Source organism: Vicugna pacos, chromosome 22 (genome assembly GCF_048564905.1).
Source record: "Vicugna pacos chromosome 22, VicPac4, whole genome shotgun sequence".
Lineage (NCBI taxonomy): Eukaryota > Metazoa > Chordata > Mammalia > Artiodactyla > Camelidae > Vicugna > Vicugna pacos.
In genome coordinates this window covers 5,118,456-5,139,889 of record NC_133008.1, presented here as the reverse complement: position 1 = coordinate 5,139,889, position 21,434 = coordinate 5,118,456, and the positions used below count along the sequence as shown (strand labels likewise).

General features: G+C 38.4%; 2 protein-coding genes, 1 long non-coding RNA gene, 4 other non-coding genes and 1 pseudogene across 8 annotated transcripts; all 8 read right to left on the bottom strand.

Moving 5' to 3' along the window:
- Positions 1-1,768: 1,768 nt before the first annotated feature.
- LOC140688328 (olfactory receptor 4C15-like) lies at positions 1,769-2,701 on the bottom strand. Its single transcript, XM_072946952.1, has one exon. It carries the CDS (start codon positions 2,699-2,701, stop codon positions 1,769-1,771), a length of 933 nt encoding a protein of 310 aa, XP_072803053.1.
- A 3,321-nt stretch (positions 2,702-6,022) lies between these two features.
- Positions 6,023-10,019, bottom strand: LOC140688393 (uncharacterized). The gene is made up of 3 exons (XR_012063036.1): positions 9,851-10,019; positions 8,428-8,583; positions 6,023-6,157 (listed from the first exon to the last, which is right to left on the bottom strand). It is a non-coding gene; the product is annotated as an uncharacterized lncRNA (long non-coding RNA).
- Positions 10,020-13,119: 3,100 nt separating this feature from the next.
- LOC140688392 (UPF0729 protein C18orf32 homolog) lies at positions 13,120-16,969 on the bottom strand. 2 transcript variants are annotated; one of them, XM_072947073.1, is made up of 3 exons: positions 16,845-16,969; positions 14,060-14,247; positions 13,120-13,439 (listed from the first exon to the last, which is right to left on the bottom strand). In XM_072947073.1, exons 2-3 carry the CDS (start codon positions 14,222-14,224, stop codon positions 13,374-13,376), a joined length of 231 nt encoding a protein of 76 aa, XP_072803174.1. In that variant the 5' UTR covers positions 14,225-14,247; positions 16,845-16,969; the 3' UTR covers positions 13,120-13,373. The 2 variants fall into 2 exon arrangements, with proteins under 2 accessions (XP_072803174.1, XP_072803175.1); XM_072947074.1 differs by lacking the exon at positions 16,845-16,969 and adding an exon at positions 16,565-16,818.
- Positions 16,970-17,931: 962 nt separating this feature from the next.
- On the bottom strand, positions 17,932-21,141 carry LOC140688391 (large ribosomal subunit protein uL22-like; annotated as a pseudogene).
- Positions 18,632-18,695, bottom strand: LOC116279816 (small nucleolar RNA SNORD58). Its single transcript, XR_004189110.1, has one exon. It is a non-coding gene; the product is annotated as a small nucleolar RNA SNORD58 (small nucleolar RNA).
- Positions 19,462-19,528, bottom strand: LOC140688549 (small nucleolar RNA SNORD58). The gene has a single exon (XR_012063285.1). It is a non-coding gene; the product is annotated as a small nucleolar RNA SNORD58 (small nucleolar RNA).
- Positions 20,117-20,181, bottom strand: LOC116279817 (small nucleolar RNA SNORD58). The gene has a single exon (XR_004189111.2). It is a non-coding gene; the product is annotated as a small nucleolar RNA SNORD58 (small nucleolar RNA).
- LOC116279818 (small nucleolar RNA SNORD58) lies at positions 20,504-20,569 on the bottom strand. The gene has a single exon (XR_004189112.1). It is a non-coding gene; the product is annotated as a small nucleolar RNA SNORD58 (small nucleolar RNA).
- Positions 21,142-21,434: the final 293 nt, after the last annotated feature.

Below are 21,434 nucleotides of genomic sequence, written 5' to 3'. Positions count from 1 at the left end.
TTCTAACAAGTCTTATGAATCTAAATCTTGTTAATTTTAATATGACATACACAGTGATTTTATAAAATTTCCCAGCTGGATGAGTAAGAACAGCCCTGGGAAGGGCTCCTGCATTACACTCCCCAGGCCCAGAGCCCTGAATGAACACCCGCCTTTGAGGGGATGGCTAAGCTGTTCAGTTCTGGGGGCAGAAAATGTTTCAAAGGGCAGTTTCAAAGGAGAGCACTGAGCTGGACAAAGGCAAGAAGGTGAGTCAGTGGTCTCTGGAAGTTCCTTCAATCTGAGTGAATTGACTCTGAGGGCATTAAAATTCATTGCAGACTGAATGATTAGATTATCCAACTGGCATCCTGGTTCTGTTATATCAAGACCAGAACTTCATTGAATGCAGTTGATAATGGTTATTCCATCACAGAAACTGTGAAAATAGGGATAAATCACCACTGAGGTTTCTACTATCTTCAGTTTGTCCACCCCTGCCTCACATGTAGTCTCGGGATAAATTAGGGCCCTAATTTAAACTCTGTTCAATGGAATTTGTAGCTTACTAAGGTGAGGTTTCCAATGAATAATACAGACCCTCTGGCCAGATTAAACCCACTCTAACATCCAAACTTGAGGTAGTAGACAATGTTATTGAAATAAGAAATATTTTCAGAATTAAAGTCAAATCACTAAAAGCAAAATTTAATTTTGTAGGAGACAAAATTGAGAATAAAATGAGAAAAATAGTAGATAGACAAAAAGTGCCTTTATTTTCTATTAGAACTTTTAGACCTTATATTCAGATTTAGATCTGGGGAAATTAACTAGAATACAGAGTTATTTTAAATACTCTGGTCTGTGTTATATCATAGCATGATTTATAGTTTCATCAATATCAAAATGCTAATAGAAGCAATAACTATATCACTTTGCCAAATTGAAATATTAGTGTGTTAATGTTAAAGATAGGCTTACATTTAAATATGGGAAGATATCTCACTTATTCATTTTTTCAACAGATAATTACTGAGCTCCTATATCAGGCTGTTCTAGACACTAATTACTAATTTTACATCAATCAACAAATGAAAAAAAAATAATTCCTTGCTTCATAGCTTACATTACATGACAGAAGGCAGACAAAAATAATAATAATAATAAGTAAACAAAGTACATGGTATATTAGAAAGTGATGAGGTCTCTCAAAAAATACAAGTAGTTAGAGAGGGGGCTCATAAAATCCAAGGGGCAAGTTGCTATCTTTAAACACTTGAAATAGAGACGTGATACAAGAACACCTACAGCTGAGGTTCTGTGAATGCTCTAATCTCTTCCACTCCTGAGTCGTGATTTTTTTTTCATCAGTCACTGAAATCCGCATCCTAAATATACAGGTTTTTCCATGTGAAATAGTTTGAGTAAGTTCCCATTTCTAATCTCTAAGGTAGTTTTGTCTTCCCTGCACAAAGGTTTTCCAAAGCATCTACTGAGTGGCAAGAAGTCTGGGAGACAATTTCTCATTTCATTCTTTTTTGACATTTCAATTCCAAGTAAGCATAGAATTCAACTCTTTTCAATTTACATTTGAGGATGCTGAGCTGCCAGATCAGAGTTCATAAGTAATCTAAGGGGGAAAACATTATTTCCTGACCCTTATGTTAGTGCTTTTTACATTACATTGCTTTACCACCTGCCAAACAAGACTCACCCACATAGAGTGTTTATCTAATAAGAAAACTTGAATTTTCAATCTTGACTTTAAATTTTTTCAAAGATCAACATTTTACTTTTCATTAGCCACTATTATTCTGTTCCACACTTTCCTCATGGCATTTTTCACTTCCTTATTCCTGAATGTGTAAATCAAAGGATTGAGCAAGGGAGTTAGGATGGTGTAAAATATGGCTACTATTTTGTCAAAGGAGAAAGCAGATGGAGGTTGTGCATACACAAATATGCATGGGACAAAGAAAAAAACCACAACAGCAATGTGAGATCCACAGGTAGAGAGAGCTCTCTGCTGCCCTTCAGTACTACGGGTTCTCAGAGAGAGCAAGAAGACCCCATAGGAGACGAGCAACAAGGAGAAGATAAGGATGCAGATGAACCCACTGTTGGCAACCACCAAAAGGCCAAAGATGTGAGTGTCAGTGCAGACTAGCTCCAGTAATGGGTATAAGTCACACATGAAGTGATCAATGACATTGGGGCCACAGAAGGGCAGCTGGAAAGTGAAGAGAATTTGTATCATGGAATGCAGGAAGCCCCCTGTCCAGGCTGCCCCTGTCAGAATGCCGCAGAGCCTCTGGCTCATGATAGAAGAGTAGTGCAGGGGTTTGCAGATGGCCACATAGCGGTCATAGGCCATGGCCGTGAGGACAGTCACCTCTGCTCCAGCAAAGAAGTGCTCAGCAAAGAGGTGGGTCATGCATCCTTCAAAGGAGATGGTTTTCCTCTCAGAGAGAGAGTCCACGATCATCTTTGGGGCAATGGCGGAGGAGAAGCATGCACCCATGACGGACAGAAAAGCCAAGAAGAAGTACATGGGGGAGCCCAGGAGTGCTGGGCTGCAACTGATGGTCACCACCATTAGCAAGTTGCCCCCGATAGTTGTGATGTAGCCGAACAAAAACACAACAAATATTAGTTTCTGTATATTTGGATTCTGTGAAAGCCCCAGGAGGACAAACTCAGTTACAAAGCTTTGGTTTTGCATGATTTTCAAGAAGAGGGTGAAAGCTACTACAGTGAGCATGTAGAACCTACAATTATGAGAAAGAAAAATGTCTTATACCAGTTCATGGAATTACCATAGTCAATGAGTTTGTTCATCCATGTGAAAGATTATCTAATGTACTTGTGCTTCTCTTGTCATTGACAACAACAACAACAAAAGAAAGTTTTAAGGCAGCAATGGGATGTCAGGAAGGATAGGGATGAATTATTAAATACTTTAAGATCGTCAGAGCTTCAGAATAGGGGAAGGATGGCGATCCAATGCGATAGGGATGAGAAATGTATTTTTTTATCTCAACTGTTAACTCTGATCATGTAGTAGTGGTTTCCTGGAGTGAACTGGAAGAAGGATTCTGAAATCACATCCAACTTTTCTGGAAAGGAGGAAGGCAGTTTATTAATTACAGCTGCCATGTGCTTGGAATGGGAGCGGGGATGACCTGCACGCCCTCCCTGACCAGGAAACGTCCTTATCTGCAAATAGAAGAAGAAATAGCACCCAGTTAAGGACATGCTTAGAAATCATGGCTATTCCCCCATGACTTTTAAAAGTCTGAAGTGAATTGAGCCTGTAAGATTAATTAATCAATTCTTTATAAAAGAGAAAGATCAATGGGAAGTCACTCTGCCATAGCCTAACACATCACAAGGATGCGTGCTTTGAGTTGGTTTTTTTCCCACTCATTGAAAACAAAAAGAGAAGTTGATAAAAAATAATAATACCTACTTATGAGTATTGTTATTATAACTAAGTTAAATAATGCAAGGAAGCATTTGTTCAGGGTCTAGTGGGTAAGAAACAGTCCATGTTAGGTCTTAGTACTTTATTTTACTGGTAGAAAATTCATGCCTTTTAAAAGAGATAAAAATCAAAGAAATAACAGGTGCTGAGTCTCAAATTTTAACCCGGACCCCTGGCTCCAACGTCCAAGTCCTTTCCACTGGATCTACAGGGAAAGAAGCAAACATTTTTTCTAGCAAGAACTTTAGAACAGAGGTGGCCTTTGGAGGGTTGCCGTCCACTTTAGAGGTGAAAACTTCTGATTCCTTTGTTCACATTTGAATGATGCCTCTTGATGAAGGACACTGAGCAAATGATGTAGAATCAGAAGGTAATGGTCCAGTTACTAACAGACACAAACTGGCAACAACCACATAGGTAAGGAATATAAATTGTATGGTGAATATAAGTCAGAGCCTTGAGGCTTCCATTATTTGCTAATTATTTATACTATATGTCCCAGTCTGATCAAGTACAGCTTGGCAAGATAAATGTGTTTCTCAAATTTCTATGACTATTGTAATGTAGGGAGGTTCAGATATAACCTTTCTGTTCATCTCACAGGATTATAATGAGGGTCAAATTGAAAAATGTGAAACTGTTGCTTTTGATAAAATGTCCATATCAGTTTTAGTTACTTTTCTCTCACTTAAAAATCCTGACACCTTACCCACAGAAAGTTTTCCCATGAGTTATCCAGGTTATTACTCCAAATTTTGACTTCATTTTTCATAGCAAGACACATCTTTGAAGAATGATTGTGTCCTTACTTGTACACTTAAGAGACATTCATCAAACGACATGTATGTGTGTACAAATAGGCAAGTGAAAGAATAATTAGGCTTTCTGTAAAAATTAAAAAATAAGTTGTTTTTTATGAATGACAGCTAACAAAAATAATTGAAAATTTTAATAAAACTAACAAATATAGAAGTGTGTATAGTAGTATCTGTCCATTTGTTTACTTTGAAATAACCATCTTCATTATGTTTCCAGGGCACCAGACATTCCTAAACAGTGCTTGCATTACGAACTCCATATCCAGCTACAGACTGCCGTCAAGAAAACAAGACTATAAAACAAACCCTATGTTACAACAGTTATCAGTTTATCCTCAGATCAAAACAAGAGAGACGATGGAATGAAATGATGAAGAGCACCAGCTCCAGGTGCACAGAGACCTCGGTACAAATCCAGGCTCTTCTACTAGGTAGATTATGTGATAAGAAAAGTTACTTAAAATTCTCAAGGACTCAGATTCTATTCTGGAACTGCGTATAATAATAGTGCCTCCTGAGAGAGTCCTTGCGAAAATCAGATAAGGCTGTGCTCATAAAACCATTTATGCATTTAGATGCACTGGAGAAAATTATAAACGGTAAGAACAAGCCCCCAAAGCAATTGACACAGAGTGGAAATGAGAATGCTTTTATTCCTAATTTCTGCTTTACCATGCCAGGGCTGAAAAATAGCTTTACTCATTTTTGACTTATTCACAAATATAAAATATTTTATTGGTCAGAATGCATAAATGGTACTGTTTAAATCTGCAACACTTTTGAATATCTTTAATAATCTCTGAAATAAATGATTGTGGCCTTCAGACCCTCATGTGTCCACCTCTTTTTCAGGCAGCTTCATTTTACAAATAAAATCAAATAGAATGAAGGCTGGAAATGAAAACCAAGATTCTATATTAATCTAACAGTTAAATAATTCTTAGGCTCTCTACTTCCTTACTTGGGGGGTTTCTCAGAGAAACACTATTTTAGAATCAAAATGCTCATTAAATATAAACAAATCAAGCCTCTCTTTTTTTTCAGATAAAAGAAATTTCTAACATTATTGTTAAAGCTTTGACAATGGAGAGTATGGTGTCCTCAGAGTTTATGATCACAAGGGTTTTGATTTGGAATTATTTATTTATTTATTTATTTATTTAACATTTTTTATTGATTTATAATCACTTTACAATGTTGTGTCAAATTCCAGTGTTCAGCACAATTTTTCAGTCATTCATAGACATATACACACTCATTGTCACATTTTTTTCTCTGTGATTTATCATAACGTTTTGTGTATATTTCCCTGTGCTATACAGTGTAATCTTGTTTATCTAGTCTACAATTTTGAAATCCCAGTCTATCCCTTCCCACCCTCTACCCCCACCCCGGTAACCACAAATCTGTATTCTCTGTCCATGAGTCTATTTCTGTCCTGTATTTATGCTTTGTTTTTGTTTGTTTGTTTGTTTTTGTTTTTGTTTTTTAGATTCCAAATATGAGCGATCTCATATGGTATTTTTCTTTCTCTTTCTGGCTTACTTCACTTAGAATGACATTCTCTAGGAGCATCCATGTTGCTGCAAATGGCATTATGTTGTCGGTTTTTATGGCTGAGTAGTATTCCATTGTATAAATATACCACATCTTCTTTATCCAGTCACCTGTTGATGGACATTTAGGCTGTTTCCATGTTTTGGCTATTGTAAATAGTGCTGCTATGAACATTGGGGTGCAGGTGTCATCCTGAAGTAGATTTCCTTCTGGATACAAGCCCAGGAGTGGGATTCCTGGGTCATATGGTAAGTCTATTGATTTGGAATAATTTAAAAGGTAATTATCCTAAATGCATTTTGTTGTCCTGGATTGAATCCTAGAACAGAAAAGGGACAGTAGTGGAAAAATTAGTAAAATATGGATAAAATCTGGTGTTTCATTAAGAGTAATGTATCAATGTTCATGTCATAGTTTTCATAAATATACTCCTGGTAATGTTGGGTGATGAATATGAGGGGAAAATAACTGAGGAGGTGAAATCAGAACCCTCTATAATAGCTTGCAACTTTTCTATTAATCTAAAATGACTCCCAAATAAAAAGCTAATTTAAAATAATATCATAATTGTTCAGTTCCTGATACCAAAAATGTAGTGATTATGTGTCATTGAAGAAACCACAAAGCCTCTGAGTCCTCGCTCATAAAATAAGAATAGGCAAGTAACGCTTGTCCAGGCTGCTGGCCCCTGAGAGTCAAACAAGACACTTCTTACGAACATTGTTTGCAAAGTACAATTTGAGTGGAAGATGTGAAATGTTGATATAGGCATGATTTTACAGGGATGTTTATACACACAAAGTGAGCTGGAGAATTGAATCTATCATATGAAAAAAGTATGTTTCTAAATCATATTTTTAATTATATCAAACCTAAATTGTAATGAAGCTGCTTCATTTATTTAATCTTATTAGGAAATGTTTTAGCAGTTATTTTCAGAATCATAAACATGTTTATATTCCTTATACTAGTAGCCTTAACCCTAAAAATTGTTCTAAAAGTAAAATGAGGTGGTGTAAGTTTTTTAGTGAAAGATGATGTCATTTATAATAGTAAAAATTCAGAAATATCTAAAATGTTGAATGATAAAATGTTTATGTAAATCAGTCTACTACAAACTAGTAGCAAAATATGCTATGAGTAAGACACTAGTAATAAAAGGACAAAGATGGTGAGACATTTTTACGTGCTAAATGAGAAAAACAACAAAAACATTGTGATAACCCTGCTCAGACATTTTAATATTATTTTAAAATCAGAAGTAAACATGTAAAAATGGTAGGGATTTTTAAATTTTCAAAAGATATTTTGGTATAATTATAAAAAATTTAACATGAAAAGTTTAAAACACACAACACCATATTTTTCACGATCTAAATATTTGTTCAGAAAAAGATGAGGTTTGAGGGTAATTTTATTATCCACCCAGGGCAATTAATTTGCATAGGTGGAGCCAACATGCTAACGTAACACGGAGTCTAATACTGAAAGGGCTTACCTTCTGTAAACCATCCACAGACAGCTGCACCGTGGGCCCAGCCCTCCCATCCTCTGTACTGACTCTGATACCAGTTTTCACTTCATATACTCCTACGTGGAACAGCTTGTTCTGTCTGTACCTCTCATTGAAGACCCCATGGTCTTTCCTTTCTTGATAGTCATATTCTTTAAATGCTGGAGCTGCACAGGAGATCGCTCAGGTCCCCTCAAACCAGAAACTGTGGGCTCTGGGCCATGTCTTGGATCTGTGACCCTGGAAATTTTGCCTCCTGACTCTTACCACTGCTCACTGTTTCCTTCCCATTTGTTTCAGCAACAACCCTATTGCAGCATTGATCATTCTGAAAATGATAGAGAAATTCCTCTTTCAACTTTGAAGTTGATATATTATGTAATATACATCATAATTGTACTATTACATAGTACTATGTAGTATGTTACATAGTAATTATACAGTATTACATGGTAAGTATAATATTCAAAAATGTATGAGAAATTAGTAGTACAGTTGTCATCATAAGCAGTGTTTTTTCATTATATTTTAACTTTAAATGAATAGATTTAAAACTCCATTCTGATTACTCTCCCTGATAAGTTCCTTAAATCCTCTGTACATTTGATCCAGGATTATTATTTATTTCATAAAAGATTTATTCTTCTTCTGTCTAGCTAAGCATATTCCTTTCCTTCATAGTCTGAGAAATATGTTCTCTTCAGATTTCAGACCCTTTCTCTCCCCTCAGTATTGCTCTGCTGATTTATCTAAATGTCTCAACTTTTATACTCTTACTATTTCTGGAATTTGGAAAAAAACTAATTGTCTAGGTTTCCACCTGTGTCCTTCCTGATGGATGCCTGAGCCTTCTTTCCATCTGTTGTCTTAGTGACTTAGCTCATTTCAGGAGAGACAAAACCATGACAACTAGCACTAAAGCAGTTGAGAACTTCACCCGTTTAAATAGCCTGAACAGTTCTGAAGCAGAAGTCAAATGCTATTTGTGATATCAAGTGCACGTGGGGAAAATTAAATGGGCAAATTTAAAATCAGAAGACTATACTCTGGGACTTGAGTAAGACACTCCATCTTACCTTTCATGTCCTTCCCTGGGCCACTTTTAGCAGTTTTTTGTGGGAATATTAAGTGCTATATTGCATATCAATAAGTCTAAATGGTAAACGGCACTTGAGTTACATTGCTTCTATGATGATATTATTCATATAGCCTCAAAAATTCCACTTTTTAACCTAAAACACCAAGACAAAGGACCATGTTAGAGGATGAAGGATAAATGAGAATATATAAAGTAACAAAAACATGCTATTGACTACCTATGACACAATGATTCATTTGCTGCATTTCATAGTTATGTGGGTTTAATTTGAAGATGAAAAACTGAAGATAGGTCTAATTTTTAGACTTGAAAAGGTACTCCTAGCCCTCCAAAAAATGTTTGCATTCAAATAGCTGCTAATTATTGAGCACTTAAGTTGCATCAAGTGTTGTCCAATTAACTCTGTATGTATTGTTTCCAAATCCTTTGGCCTTGTTAACATATAATCTCCATTAAAAAATAAACCCTCTGAGCGCAAACAAATTTGTACAGCTGGCCCACGTGTGCACAGTTACATGACAGACCCTAGCCTGCCTTAAACCTGGTAGCCTGCATCACGATACCCATACTTTCAAGTACTACATCCCAATTTAAAATCCTTTCTGAATATGCAAAAATGTGAGTTACAAATCTCACCATGTCTCTGTTCCTTGAGAATTCTGGTAATGACAATCTCTTATTCTCTATAGGAAAGTCCATCCTCTAGCTGGTCAAAACATGAAGTATGGGCCCAAGTCTTACTTCTACAACTAAGAGCGGGAGGAAGGGCAACTCTGGCAGATGAGGTTGAGAATTTTCCCTGCTGCTTCTCAAGCACTGTCTTCAACATGGTCTCCAGGAAAAAATAAATAAAGAAGCAAAAGTTTCCTCCTTGACTTCTAATTGGAAATTCCCAAGAGGCCATAAACCTGCAGAATTGCCTCTCAGTTCCCCTCAGGGCTTGGAAATTTCCCATCATTACATTTTTCCAAGATGCAGTCTGTGGTTTGACTTGTTCAGGTGTTTGTAAACTTTTTATGCTCCCAATCAGAGATTTTTTTCTTTTTTCTTTTTTGACTTCTCCTGGTCTTCTATTTGAAGATGCTTTCACTTGCCTTCATATTCAGAAACTGAAAACTGTGTGAACTGGGACTGAATATAGTGCCTTAGCAGAACTGGGGTGAAAAGCCTGTGTACTTATTAAGTGAAAAAGATGAATTCTGGGATGAGGCACAGCATCAGTCCACAAAGACATGTTCTGTTTGAGGGTGAGAGCAGCAGTCCATGCTTATTAAAGAATAACAATTAAATACATTTTTGCACATAAAAAATAAAAGCAATCGAGATATAAAATAGAGGATAGAAAAGAGACATAATGAACACTAAATAGGCCAAAGAAATCAGCAAAAATTGATCAACACCTTCAGGACAGGTAGACAGTGGGATCCAAACTGGTTCCCATCATCATCACAAGCATGATTTGGACATGTCCACCCCCATTTGCTACTTCAAAATCTAGATGTGGGATAAGGAAGAGAAAAAATAATCACTGAAGTAGTTAAGATAAACAGTTAAAAAACTGAAACTGAGGACATAGAAATGGAGAGGAGAAGAAAGAACTAAAAGCTACTTAAGAGGCATAGATAGCAGTTTGGGGTCAACAATAATAATAAGCAATGTGACTAAAAAGCATGTTACAAAAGTCATGGGTCAGTATGAGATATTTTGATTAATTGATGGAGATTTAGAATCACAGGTAGAGAGGAACTACTTAGGTATTTGTTTGTTGTCCAGTCAGAGCACAGAAAGATACTCCCTGGGGCTCAAGCATCTCTCTTCCTGTTCAATTCCAGACTCCATCTCTTCTTGTTCTCTACTAGGAAAGCAACCCTGAAATATAGATTATCTGTATCTGTTAGGATTGGTATTATGAGGCAAGAGAACACTTGTGTGGTATAGAATAGTGGTTACCAAATCAGGTCCAAGGACAGGTGATAAAAGTTTTCACCAACCATAAAAAGAAAAACATGGAGAAAACTGAATTTTTCATAAAAATAGCTAACTTTTATAAACGTATTCACACTGATGGGCTATTGTTATCCCCTATTCTATGTTCCTCTTCACTCTTGGTATCAAAAATGGCTTTTTTTAAATGAAATAATGGTGATAATAAATCACAGCTTTAAATATATTCTTGTTTGGCAAAACAAAAAGTCGACAACTGTGTATCAGTCCCCTCAACTAAAAAAAAATATTTTTTTTCCCAGTACGTAAAATACAAGACCGGGAACCAGTGCTCCAGTGGGAGACTGCTAGAAGTAGAAAAGGCCTTAGAAGACCAGTAATTCTCAGAAAGTAGGTTTAAGTGAACTGGAATGATCTGGGGGATCACTTAGCAAAAACATCCATTTTAACCACTTAAGAGTATTGAATTAGAAAAACTGAGGAAGTAAACTAAGAAAGAGGAAGACGTGAGATCCAGGATACAGGAGATCCTACAGGGGAGAGGGAGAGGAAAGTCCCCAAGACTGTCGCTGTGCACCAGGCCTGGGCGACAACTAGCCAACGGAGGGAGTGTACCAGGAGAAAGGGGAGTAACTGCAGGAAGCAATGCTTTATGTGAAGGGAAACTCAAAAGCACTATACTCACAATCTATGTAGTGACCAGTGTTCACATGCTCATCCTACCAGTGTCCCAGCAAGACGCAGATGGCACCCTCGAGATAAAGACGTGGCGCCGAGCAAGTAGTCATAGATGCTATCACCCTGAGCCCCAGAAGGGCAAGGAGAGGGAGAGGTTAGTGGAAACTGAAAGGAGTCATGTGGACTTGGCCACCTGGAGGTAGTGACTTTTGGCTCAGGAACACACCTGGCCTGAAGAGGCCTTGAAGGGAAGGAGCCAAGGGAATAAATACCTTGACCTGGCTCCTTCCCTCCCTCCCATCTCCTGCTGCAGATCTCACTGGCCAAACCCAACAGAACCCAGAGGTCCCAGCTGTAGTAGTCCATACATCTTTCTTGAGCAGGAGAGCAGGGTGAAGGGAGCAGAGATCTGGAGGGGCAAATGAAAGACTTCTGGAACACTCATGATGATATATATACACACTGATCAAGGACTTAACCAAAATTTACAAAAACATTTGGAAGACGTATGGGAGAAGGAGAGGGAAATACTGTAAGACAGCTGTATCTCAATCATGGCAGAAGTCAATAATATTTAAAGTTGGTATCTCTAAAAACTACAGCTATCTATGTATCATTTAGAAATATGGAGATAAATCATAAGACAAAAACAATAGCTGAGTGAGTAAAGCCTTTGGTATTTTTTTTTTTTGGTGGGGGGAGGTAATTAGGTTTATTTATTTATTCTTGGAGGAGGCACTGGGGATTGAACCCAGGACCTTATGCATGAACATGTGCTCTACCACTTGAGCTGTGCCTTCCCCAGAGGAAAGCCTTTGGAAACTAAGGGATTAGGGACATTACAAACCTTGCAATATTATTTGATTTTTTAAAATGATGTATTTAATAAAAACTAATTTTAAAAAAGTTGCTAGAAGGCTGTATGAAAAGCTAACACTGGGGTAAAAAAGAAAGCTAACACTGGTTATACCTGTGGAGCTAGAATAAGGGAATGAGAGTAGAAAAAAAACATTAACTTTTCACTTCACTTGCTCTTATATTGTTTTACTATGAACGTCTGCTATTTTCATAATAGTATTTATATCTTAAAAAAAAGAACTAGATCAACTGGATTTAGTCGCTAAAGGGAATTTATCCCTCAGGTGGGCTAGGGCAGAGAAGCTGAAACACATTCATTTGAATCAAATGAAGTCCTAGGTGGATCAATGACTTGACCAGACACATACATAGCTTAACAAAGCCTTGGTTAGGACCTAGGACTTCACTGGGGACCCAAGGGGAGGAGTCCCTTCTAATCTCTCTTTGCTTCAGAGAGAATAAATATTATATAAAGGTATGTCTCATCATCTTTGAATATTTACGTATTGAAGAAGTCTAGGGGTGAAAGACCAAGTAGAGAGGCCCAGACCAGGTGAGAACTGCTCAGTCACGTCACTCTGGTTGAGAACCACTAATTTTAGAGCATCTTGTTATGCAACAAAATAATTGATACAAAATAATTGATATAATCTACTCTTTAAAAAAAAAGAAAATATTGTTGTCCTATAACTACCTGAGTGCCATCACACCATTATAATACTGCTTTCTGATGTGGTAAAAACAAAAAACAAAAAACAAGAAAACCCTTCCTTTTAAACATTTAAATATTAAAAGGAAAAAGAACCACAAGCTAAACTGAATGTTTAATACATTTGTAGGAGGAAAGGAATGTGACAAGGATTAGAATTTTATAATATACACTAAACATTTACGTAAAAGATGTTCCATTTTTCAGAGAAGTTTCCCCTAGTTCCCTGTCTTTTCTGTCTTCCTCAGAGCAATAAACAGTAATTACTACTCTCTCAGATAAGCTGCTCCACTGACTTGGACAGTAATTACATCTTTATGTTTCATTATCTCCAAAAACTACCTTTCATTTCATAGCACAGTCTCACTGCACTGTTTCACAGTAAAATTGTACTCCTCAAATTTGAAGAACTTGAAAAAAAGGTAGAGGCCCAAGGATTTTTAGGCATTGATTAAGTAACAATGTCTACAGGCACAAACGTTCTATTTATTCATATTTTAATAACTGCAATAAAAGCAATGAAAGCTACTTTAATGAAAAAGGAACTCAGGAATGAGATAATTAAATATAACTAACTACATTTCAAATACAAATACCAGAGTAGTGTCAGGTAAATATCTAAATTATCTACCCTGAATTCTGGTCTGAGAAAAAGATCGGAGACAATTACAAGGAAGGTGCTTCATATCATCAGGTCCATTTTTAAAACAATGAGATCCTTTAGGACAATCACTTTAGCCTTTCTTTTTCTCAGAGATTTCTGTTGGTCCTCTTGTTGGTAACCCATTTATGTCTGCACCCTGAAATGAAAAATCATTTTAGATATTAGTTGTAATAATATAATAATATTTAAAAGACAGACACTATAAGAGATATTCTCTTTAAAAACAGACAACGAAGTCCAGAATGATAGAACTTCCAGAAACATGCAGGATGGCTAAATTTGTGCAGCTGAACAAAACCAAAGTTGAATTTGACAAGCACCATTGCTAAAAGACAACTAAATTGCCTATTCATTAAAAAAAATAACTTATTGTTTAAAAAAAATACTCTATGATCCTACCAATTAAGTATCTCATTAAAGTTATCAATCAGTGAAACTGGCTTATTTTAGTATCATCTCTTGTCTTCTATTAACTATTTAGCATTACTCTTACCAGCCAGGAAATACTGGTTATTATCTTGGCTATAAAGCAAAGAGCAAACTCATAAATCAGAGGTCTAGTTTAAAACCTTAGTTTAAACAAATGTTAACTGTTTAAATAAAAAACCCCAAATCTCTATTTTAAAAAAGAAGGAAATGTAGACACATTAATGAAGGTTTTGTCTGAAGAACTTGCATTCCCAAAAGCCAAGTATTTTACCCTGTACCCCAGCCCCTGCAACCCCCCGCTCATTCAAGGCATTTTAACGTTCTTACCTTATAGTCTACTTTGCCTTTACTTTTATCGTTGGATTCTCGTACAGCTTTCCTAGGCCATATACAACTAACAAAAGGGGAAATCAGCGGGTATATATATGGCTCCAGAAATTTTTTGTAGACCCAGGGCAAAACTGGAATGACAATGCAGGGAATGCACACCATTGTCCCAGGCTTGAGCTCTTGGACTGCCAATAAACGTGAAGAAAAAACAAATTAGATCAAATGACTGAAGGAATTCACCTAGATTAAGATATTTGAAATGACTTTCTACACTGAAGGAAAAACTTAAATCATACTACAAGTATTAGCTTAAATCAAGTCTATTAAATCAAAATGCTGCTATCTGCAAGGTAAAGGAATAATAAGTGGTCTACCGGAAAATAATAGTGAGGTGCCTGCCTCCAAACCTCTCCAGTCACTGCTCCCCAATCATAAATATGATAATATGAAGGAATAGCACCAACATTTGCTGGGTGCTAGGCAGTCAAGCTCTTAACACATATCAACTCATTTAAAACACCCAGTGAGGTTGAGTACCCTGGCATTTCCATTTACAGATAAATAAAAGAGGGCACAAAAACATTAAGGAACTTGGTAATTTTCACATACTCCAGTTTAGTGTGACTTAACTTGCAAAGCCCAACCACCTTCAGGGACTGACAATATTCGTTACACAACTTACAATGCCAAGGGAAAATTTTGTTGAATGGAACTCAATGAGATACCACTTTGGAAGACCTCTAGGCTGCAAACTGGCTGGCCTCTCCCAGGCAACAACTCTCCCTTGATATATTTGCTTTTCCTTTTTTAATAGCAATTAAGGTATACTGAGTAATAAAAAATTTTAATTTAGTATTGTTATTTGTATAAGTAAATTGTCCATTTCCAAACATTAACACCTAAATTTCCTTGATGATTAGAAACTGTCTTCGAATTTCTCAAAATCAGCAATTTCTTGAAAAAGAACAAATATTACTTCCATAATATACTATCAAACCATGGACCTCTTAAATTGACAAGAGTTTTTAATCCCTTAGCAGAGGCCTTAAAAACTCAGAAGCTTCAGAACAGTGCATAAGGCTAAAAATTAAGAATGTTAAATTTTCTTATTTTCAAAACACTGTAAATTAAGTAGTATTTGCTGACAAATGAATAAGCACTGTTACACTAAAGCAATTCAAAATTATTTACAAGTGAAGAGTGGTATAAATAATCCAATCTGAATGTGGCTTTGAAATGAATTACAAGACCTGTAAACAAATATAAACGTACATCAAGGAATGACCAGCTATTTTATAAAGAATTCATAACTGGATTCTTTAAAAACAGTCCTCTAGTCAAATTTAATAAAACAGTGTAAGAATTTATCAAAGCATTTTGTTTCAAAATTTTAAAGAACGTATTTTCTGATTACAATAAGCCAAACTGGCAGGAGAAGGGGGAGGGTCTTTTTCAAAGAATTATTATTCTTGGCTATTGGACATGTAGAATCTGATCAGAAGAGACTTAAAAGGTGGCCTGGTTCAGGTCTTATGAGTACCACAGCCTAATACTCAAGCAGCTGCCTGAACTTGAGACCTGCTTTCACTATTTTCAACATAGTGTTCTTGGGCAAATCATTTAACCAGTCTTTGCTGTAGTGCTCTCATGTCTAATGTGAAGACAATAATAAATAGTACCTATCTCAGAGGGATGTAGTGTGGACTAGATAAATTCATAGGAATACAAAGCTCAGAACAGTGCATACGTTAACGTTAAATGTTGTTACTAAAAGGGAAAAAACCCCAAAAACCCAAGGATTAATTTCTAATCATCAAGGACCCAAAAGTAATAAACTGTTCAAAGCCCACACAAAGGCAACCAGTAGTTAGAGCTGGCTAAGACCAGAATTCCTAAAACTGGTTTCCTAGCTCAATGCTCTTGCCTTTTCCCTTCCAAAATCATGATCATCATCATTCCACTTTCTACCAAACTTTCAAAACCAACCAAATCCTTCAATACAACAGGCAATACCACCGAGCACTAGACTATTAAGACTGTCAATCCCTCCATTGTAAAGATTTAAGTTTTTAGCTACTTGAAATTGTGTTTTAAGTGAATTCTCAAGAAAAAATATCACTAATTACTTTTGTCAAATTATGGCTTAGAACGGTCTAGAAGGCGGCTATGACATATTGATTAAAAAAAAAATCACGATTTTTTAAATTCTCTCCAAGCCAATTCTCGGATATTACAATAGAGCAAGAAAAATGGATTGAAACTGCTGGAGGAGAGAAATTTCTTTCATCTGCCTTAGTCCACTACAATGGAATAGGAAAAGGCGGAGGCTCCATCAAAACTTGGGCAGGGGTAGCGGGGGAAATGCCACCTCCTTAAGCAACCCAGTCCGGCGTATTATTTACTGGAGACAGAAGAGAGCGGGACAGGCTGAGTCAAAGACAAGGGCTGAAAAGATAGAACAAGGGCAAATGGTGGTGACAATAACAGAGAAGTGATACCGACAATTCAGGCCAGAGAGCGGATCCTGAGGAAAGGAGAGACGGATCGGACGCAGAAGAGGGGTGGACGCGGACGCAGGGGAGGAAAACGGCGAGGAGGGCAGGGGCAGGGGCAGGGGCTCCGCGGGTGCGGGCAGCGGTGGACTGTGACGGCCGGCGGGCCGCGAGGCCAGAGCGCTGGAGAACCGCGCACCCCGCAGGCTGCTTAGCGCGTCTCCACAGCGCCGAGCCCCCGTCCGCCCCGAAGCCCCAGCCACAGCCTCGGCCCCCGGGGCCCCGCTCACCCGCGACCACCACCAGCGGAAATGTCCGCGCTTCTAGAGTGAGGGACGCGGAGGGACGTGCCGCAGCCGCGCCAATGGGCACAAGGGCCGACAAAGGTGCGCCTGCGTCAGCCCGAGGACGCGCCGGACGTAACCGTGACGCCCAGGCTGGGACTGGGGGCGGCTTCCGGGCCGGCGCGGAAGCCGCTGGCTTAAAACCTGCGGGCCAGGCCTTCCCCGGCGCCCGGTTGCCGGGACAGGACCCGGGGTGCTGACCCAGGAGAGGATAACGCCTGTGCCAGTGGCTCACCACCTTCGGGAAGGCCTACTCTACCTGCTGTTCTCCAGTGCAGTTGTGGCTAAGCTAACCATTCTACTACAGTAATACTAACAGTGAAGTCAACTTTAAGCGGTATTCTCTTACAAAAAGCAACACTTCGCACCCGCTAGCATAAACAACAGTCGAGAAGGCGGAGTTGGAACCCTCATACACTACTAGTCAGACTGTAAATATCGCTGCTTTAGAAACGCCTGGAAATCCGTCAAATGTTTAAATAGCTAATCCAGCAGGGCCACTCTTGGTATACACTCAAATGAAAACACATGCCACACAAACTTTGTAATAGCTAAACAACAGGACCGGTATTCCACACTTCCACAGTGAAACACAGGTACATGCTGCAACATAAACCCTAAAAAAATTATTCTAAGTCAAAGCCAGTGACTAAGGGCCACATACTAATACTTCATTTTTATGAAATGCTCAGAATAGGCAAATGTACAGTCAGAAAATTGGTTGCCTATGGCTGGATTGTGGGTAGGGGGTAGTGACAGCCAACCACTACCAAGGTTCCTCTTTGGGATGTTGAAAATAACTAAAATTCATTGCGCTGATGGATGTGGAACCAAATATACTAAATGCCACTTAACAGTGCGTTTAATCTCAATAACGTCGGTGTTAAAGTTTCAGAAATTTCCCCATGTTCTAATATTCCATTTTATGCACAAATTCACTGAGATGCAAAACAGCATGCTATGAACCAAAATTAGTGGTTCAGAGCAACAGAATAATCTAATTCTAATAAGAAGAAAACTCATATGATCAATCTTGTGATGACATTTAAAATATATTTACTAATTAAGACAACCAAGACTCTGCTTTTACTTTTATTTGCATTTATTTTTTGCTGAATTTATTCCCGGGCCATAAGTTTTTGTTTCTTCAGTTTCTTCTGGGATATCTGTGGAAAAGAAAAAAAATAAAAGGGCTTAAGATTCCAGGAGAAACCCATACTACATCTTAAAGGAGGTCGTATCTCAACGAAAGAGCAACTGAAAATTTCAACATAAAGGTTAAGAGTCCTTTGGCGTAGAGACAAGGGGAGATGAGATGGGCAGCTGGGAGGAAATTATAGTAAGCAGGAGAGTCAAAACTGCACGCAGGGAGCCGAGATGGTTAAGACTAAGCGACAGCAAGGATGGAGGATATTTAATGATAAAAATCAACAGAAGTCAAATCCATTAGGTGTGAATTATCACCCTCAGGTTCCGGACTTAAAGAACTAAATGTAATCATTAACTGAAAACAAGCTTATTAGATTGGGGGGAGGCAGGGAAGGGGCCCTTTGGATATGTGGCATTCAAAGTGACTATGGACACTTCAAATGCAGGTAAAGAGTAAGTGAGGTAGAACATCAGATATTCATGTAGTTCTAATAAACTGTAAATACAAAGTTACTATTCATTATTAGTCACAAAACAAAGGAGACCCATGAAAGCCAAAATAAAATGACTACAAGAGGTAGTTGGTTGCTCAGAACAGTTTCCTTTCACGGTTATTCCAAAGGTGTCCTAAGTCAGTCATCACAGCAACCACTAATTCTAATACACCAAAGGAAACAGCAAAGACTAAGTAATTTACCTTTTTCTTCTGTGCAACCTCCTCTTCTGGTTTAGGAACAATCTGCTCTTTTTCAGTAAGGATCATCTCAATGTGGCAGGGAGAGCTCATGTAAGGGTTGATCCGACCATGAGCTCTGTTAAGTCCTGCGCCGCATCTTGGGAGCTTTGTTCACCTGGATGTGCTCAATGACCAGTGAATCCACATCTAAGCCCTGGGAAGAGGGGAGGGGAAACAAAACCAGGTAATACCTTTATTTTAAATCCACAAACTGCCGTTAAAGTCCCTGCCTTAATGCAATCATTTTGAAAGGCAACCTTTTAAAACTATTTGTTCAAGCAATTTTTTAAACACGTAGGATAGTGTCCTTTAAATCTAAGTAACTGCCAAAACTCAGTGCGAAATGTACCTTGTTTATAAGGGCACTCCATAAAGGTCGCTGAGGAATGGAGTTACAGGATGGGTAGCATTAAATAAATCGAGACAACAGCAACTTTAAATGAATAATGAAATTGCATGTATAAAGATGTTTATGGTTTGGGTACCTTAAGTTCTGCATTACTTTCTGCATTTTTGAGCATGTGCAGTAAAAACTCAGCACTCTTTTTGGGCCATCGACCCTGTGTCCAGCCCCACTGTTTTGCCTAAGAAAATGAAAAAAAAAAAAAAAGAGACGCTATTAGTTATTTCCCGATTTAAATCAATGTTATAATCAAGATGACTTATTTTAACATTAAGGTTGCTCAGAACATGTTTTTTTTCATGGTTAATACAAAGGTGTCCAAAACTGCCATCACAGGAGCAAGATCCCGATTAAAGGCAGATCGTAGCCATTCTTATTCCATCCACTTTCCCTCAGTTTGTCTTTTGAAACGACAACTATGAATTCTCACCTGGGCACACCTACCAACTCCACCATTGTAACGACGAAACGGCACACATTGCTTCTGTAAAGTGACGTCCTTCAAATACTTGGTGGCTTTTCGGATATGCATACCCTTAATGGCCTGGGCAGTTTCACGAGTGTTCTAAGTATAAATAACATAAGCTGTGAGTTAACTGTATTTTCAGAAACCTCAATTTAAAAAGTAAACATTATCAGATTTTCAAAATATGAACATTTAGCAACAGCTAAAACCTTTCTTTGGAAGTGAGGTAAAACAATGAGGAAAAAAAAATCTGTGATTAAGAGCCAAGGACGCTTGGTTTGAAGGTGGAGAAAAATGATTCCAAAAACCATTTATTCACTATTAACATGCTCTCCATCATCTTGCAAACAATTACATGTCCCAGATCTTGGTCTGTATACTAGGTTCTCAGGTAGTTTCACCCAATTCCACAAATCCTAAATCAAAGTGCTCATTATATACTGTTGATTACCCACCAAAAGGTGGCTGCTCAGAATTGATTTATTTTCACGGTAAATCCAAAGGCGTCCTAAGAAACACATCATCGCAACTACCCTTTTTAGGATGGTTAAGAACTCGCGGAACTCTTTTAGAGCATAACTATGATCCACATACCTTAAAGTGAACACGAAGATTTGAACCTCTTGATTTGCATGCTAGAAAATAAACAAGTTTTGGTTAACATTGAGTATCTTATTGTCTTGCTCCAAAATAAGGAATGTTTCTTGTTCACTTACATTTTGTGGGGTTTTCTGGGTCAAGTGAATAGCGAACCATTTTTAGAGGTCACCTGAAAGGGAGCAAGAACCATTCTGTTAATCTATGTTTACAACGGCATATAGTTTATACAAGTATTAAGTACTACCCCCGCGGCTGCTCAGAGAGTAATTGTTTTCATGATTAATCCAAAGGTGTCCTAAGAAACAACATCATCGCAGCCATCCTTCTCTGTCCAGTTTTCTTCCCTTTTGTAACTACCAGTGACTACAGCAGTGCTGACATCAGACTAGTGAAACGGACCTCGTCGGCCCTCTTGCCTTCTGGAAGAAAACACAGTCTGTTTCAATTCACATCTGGACGCACTGGCAACTCAAGCCAACTACAGTCCCCTACGTGCTCCCCCTCTATAGAAACCTCCTTTGCTCACAGCTTCACAAATAATCCGCTCTTCCCACACTTTAAGGTTATTACTTGCGTTAAACGCCGTTGAAGTTGAAAAAACTTAAAAGAGTAAAGCCTCGACCGGACCTGACCATATACCCCTCAAACTTTCTCTGGATGCGGCTACAAACGCGCTGCATACGCGGCCTCCACTCACCACGAAACACATGACCTCCGGAGTCGGCACCGATCACAGACTGCCAGTACAACCCCGCCACCGCATTCCTGCCCATCGGGCCCCTCTGCCTGCTGCCAAGGCCTGACGGCGCCGGGGCTCCGGGCTGGGGAATCCGACACGTCGCCCGGCACAGAGGGCCATCGCCACCAGCGAGTAATCAGTAGCCGCCAGCATCCTCCTCCCGAGGGTCTCGAAATCGGCGCCCCCAAGTCTAGGATGGCAGCGATTACCGGAGGAGTCAAACGTCGGAGAAAGAAGCCGAAGACCTACTCACCTCAGGCCGCCTACCGGAAAAGGAAGAGCGGTGGTTCATGGGAGAATTCATGAGATCTCGATATCTCGCGAGATTCCCTGCCGAAGGAACGAGATTTGAAGAGAGGAGGAGGGCGGAGGGAAAAGGGAGTATGGAGTTTGTTTGAGAAGATCTGAAAACGAATTGCCTCCTTAGGTACTGTCTCAAAATT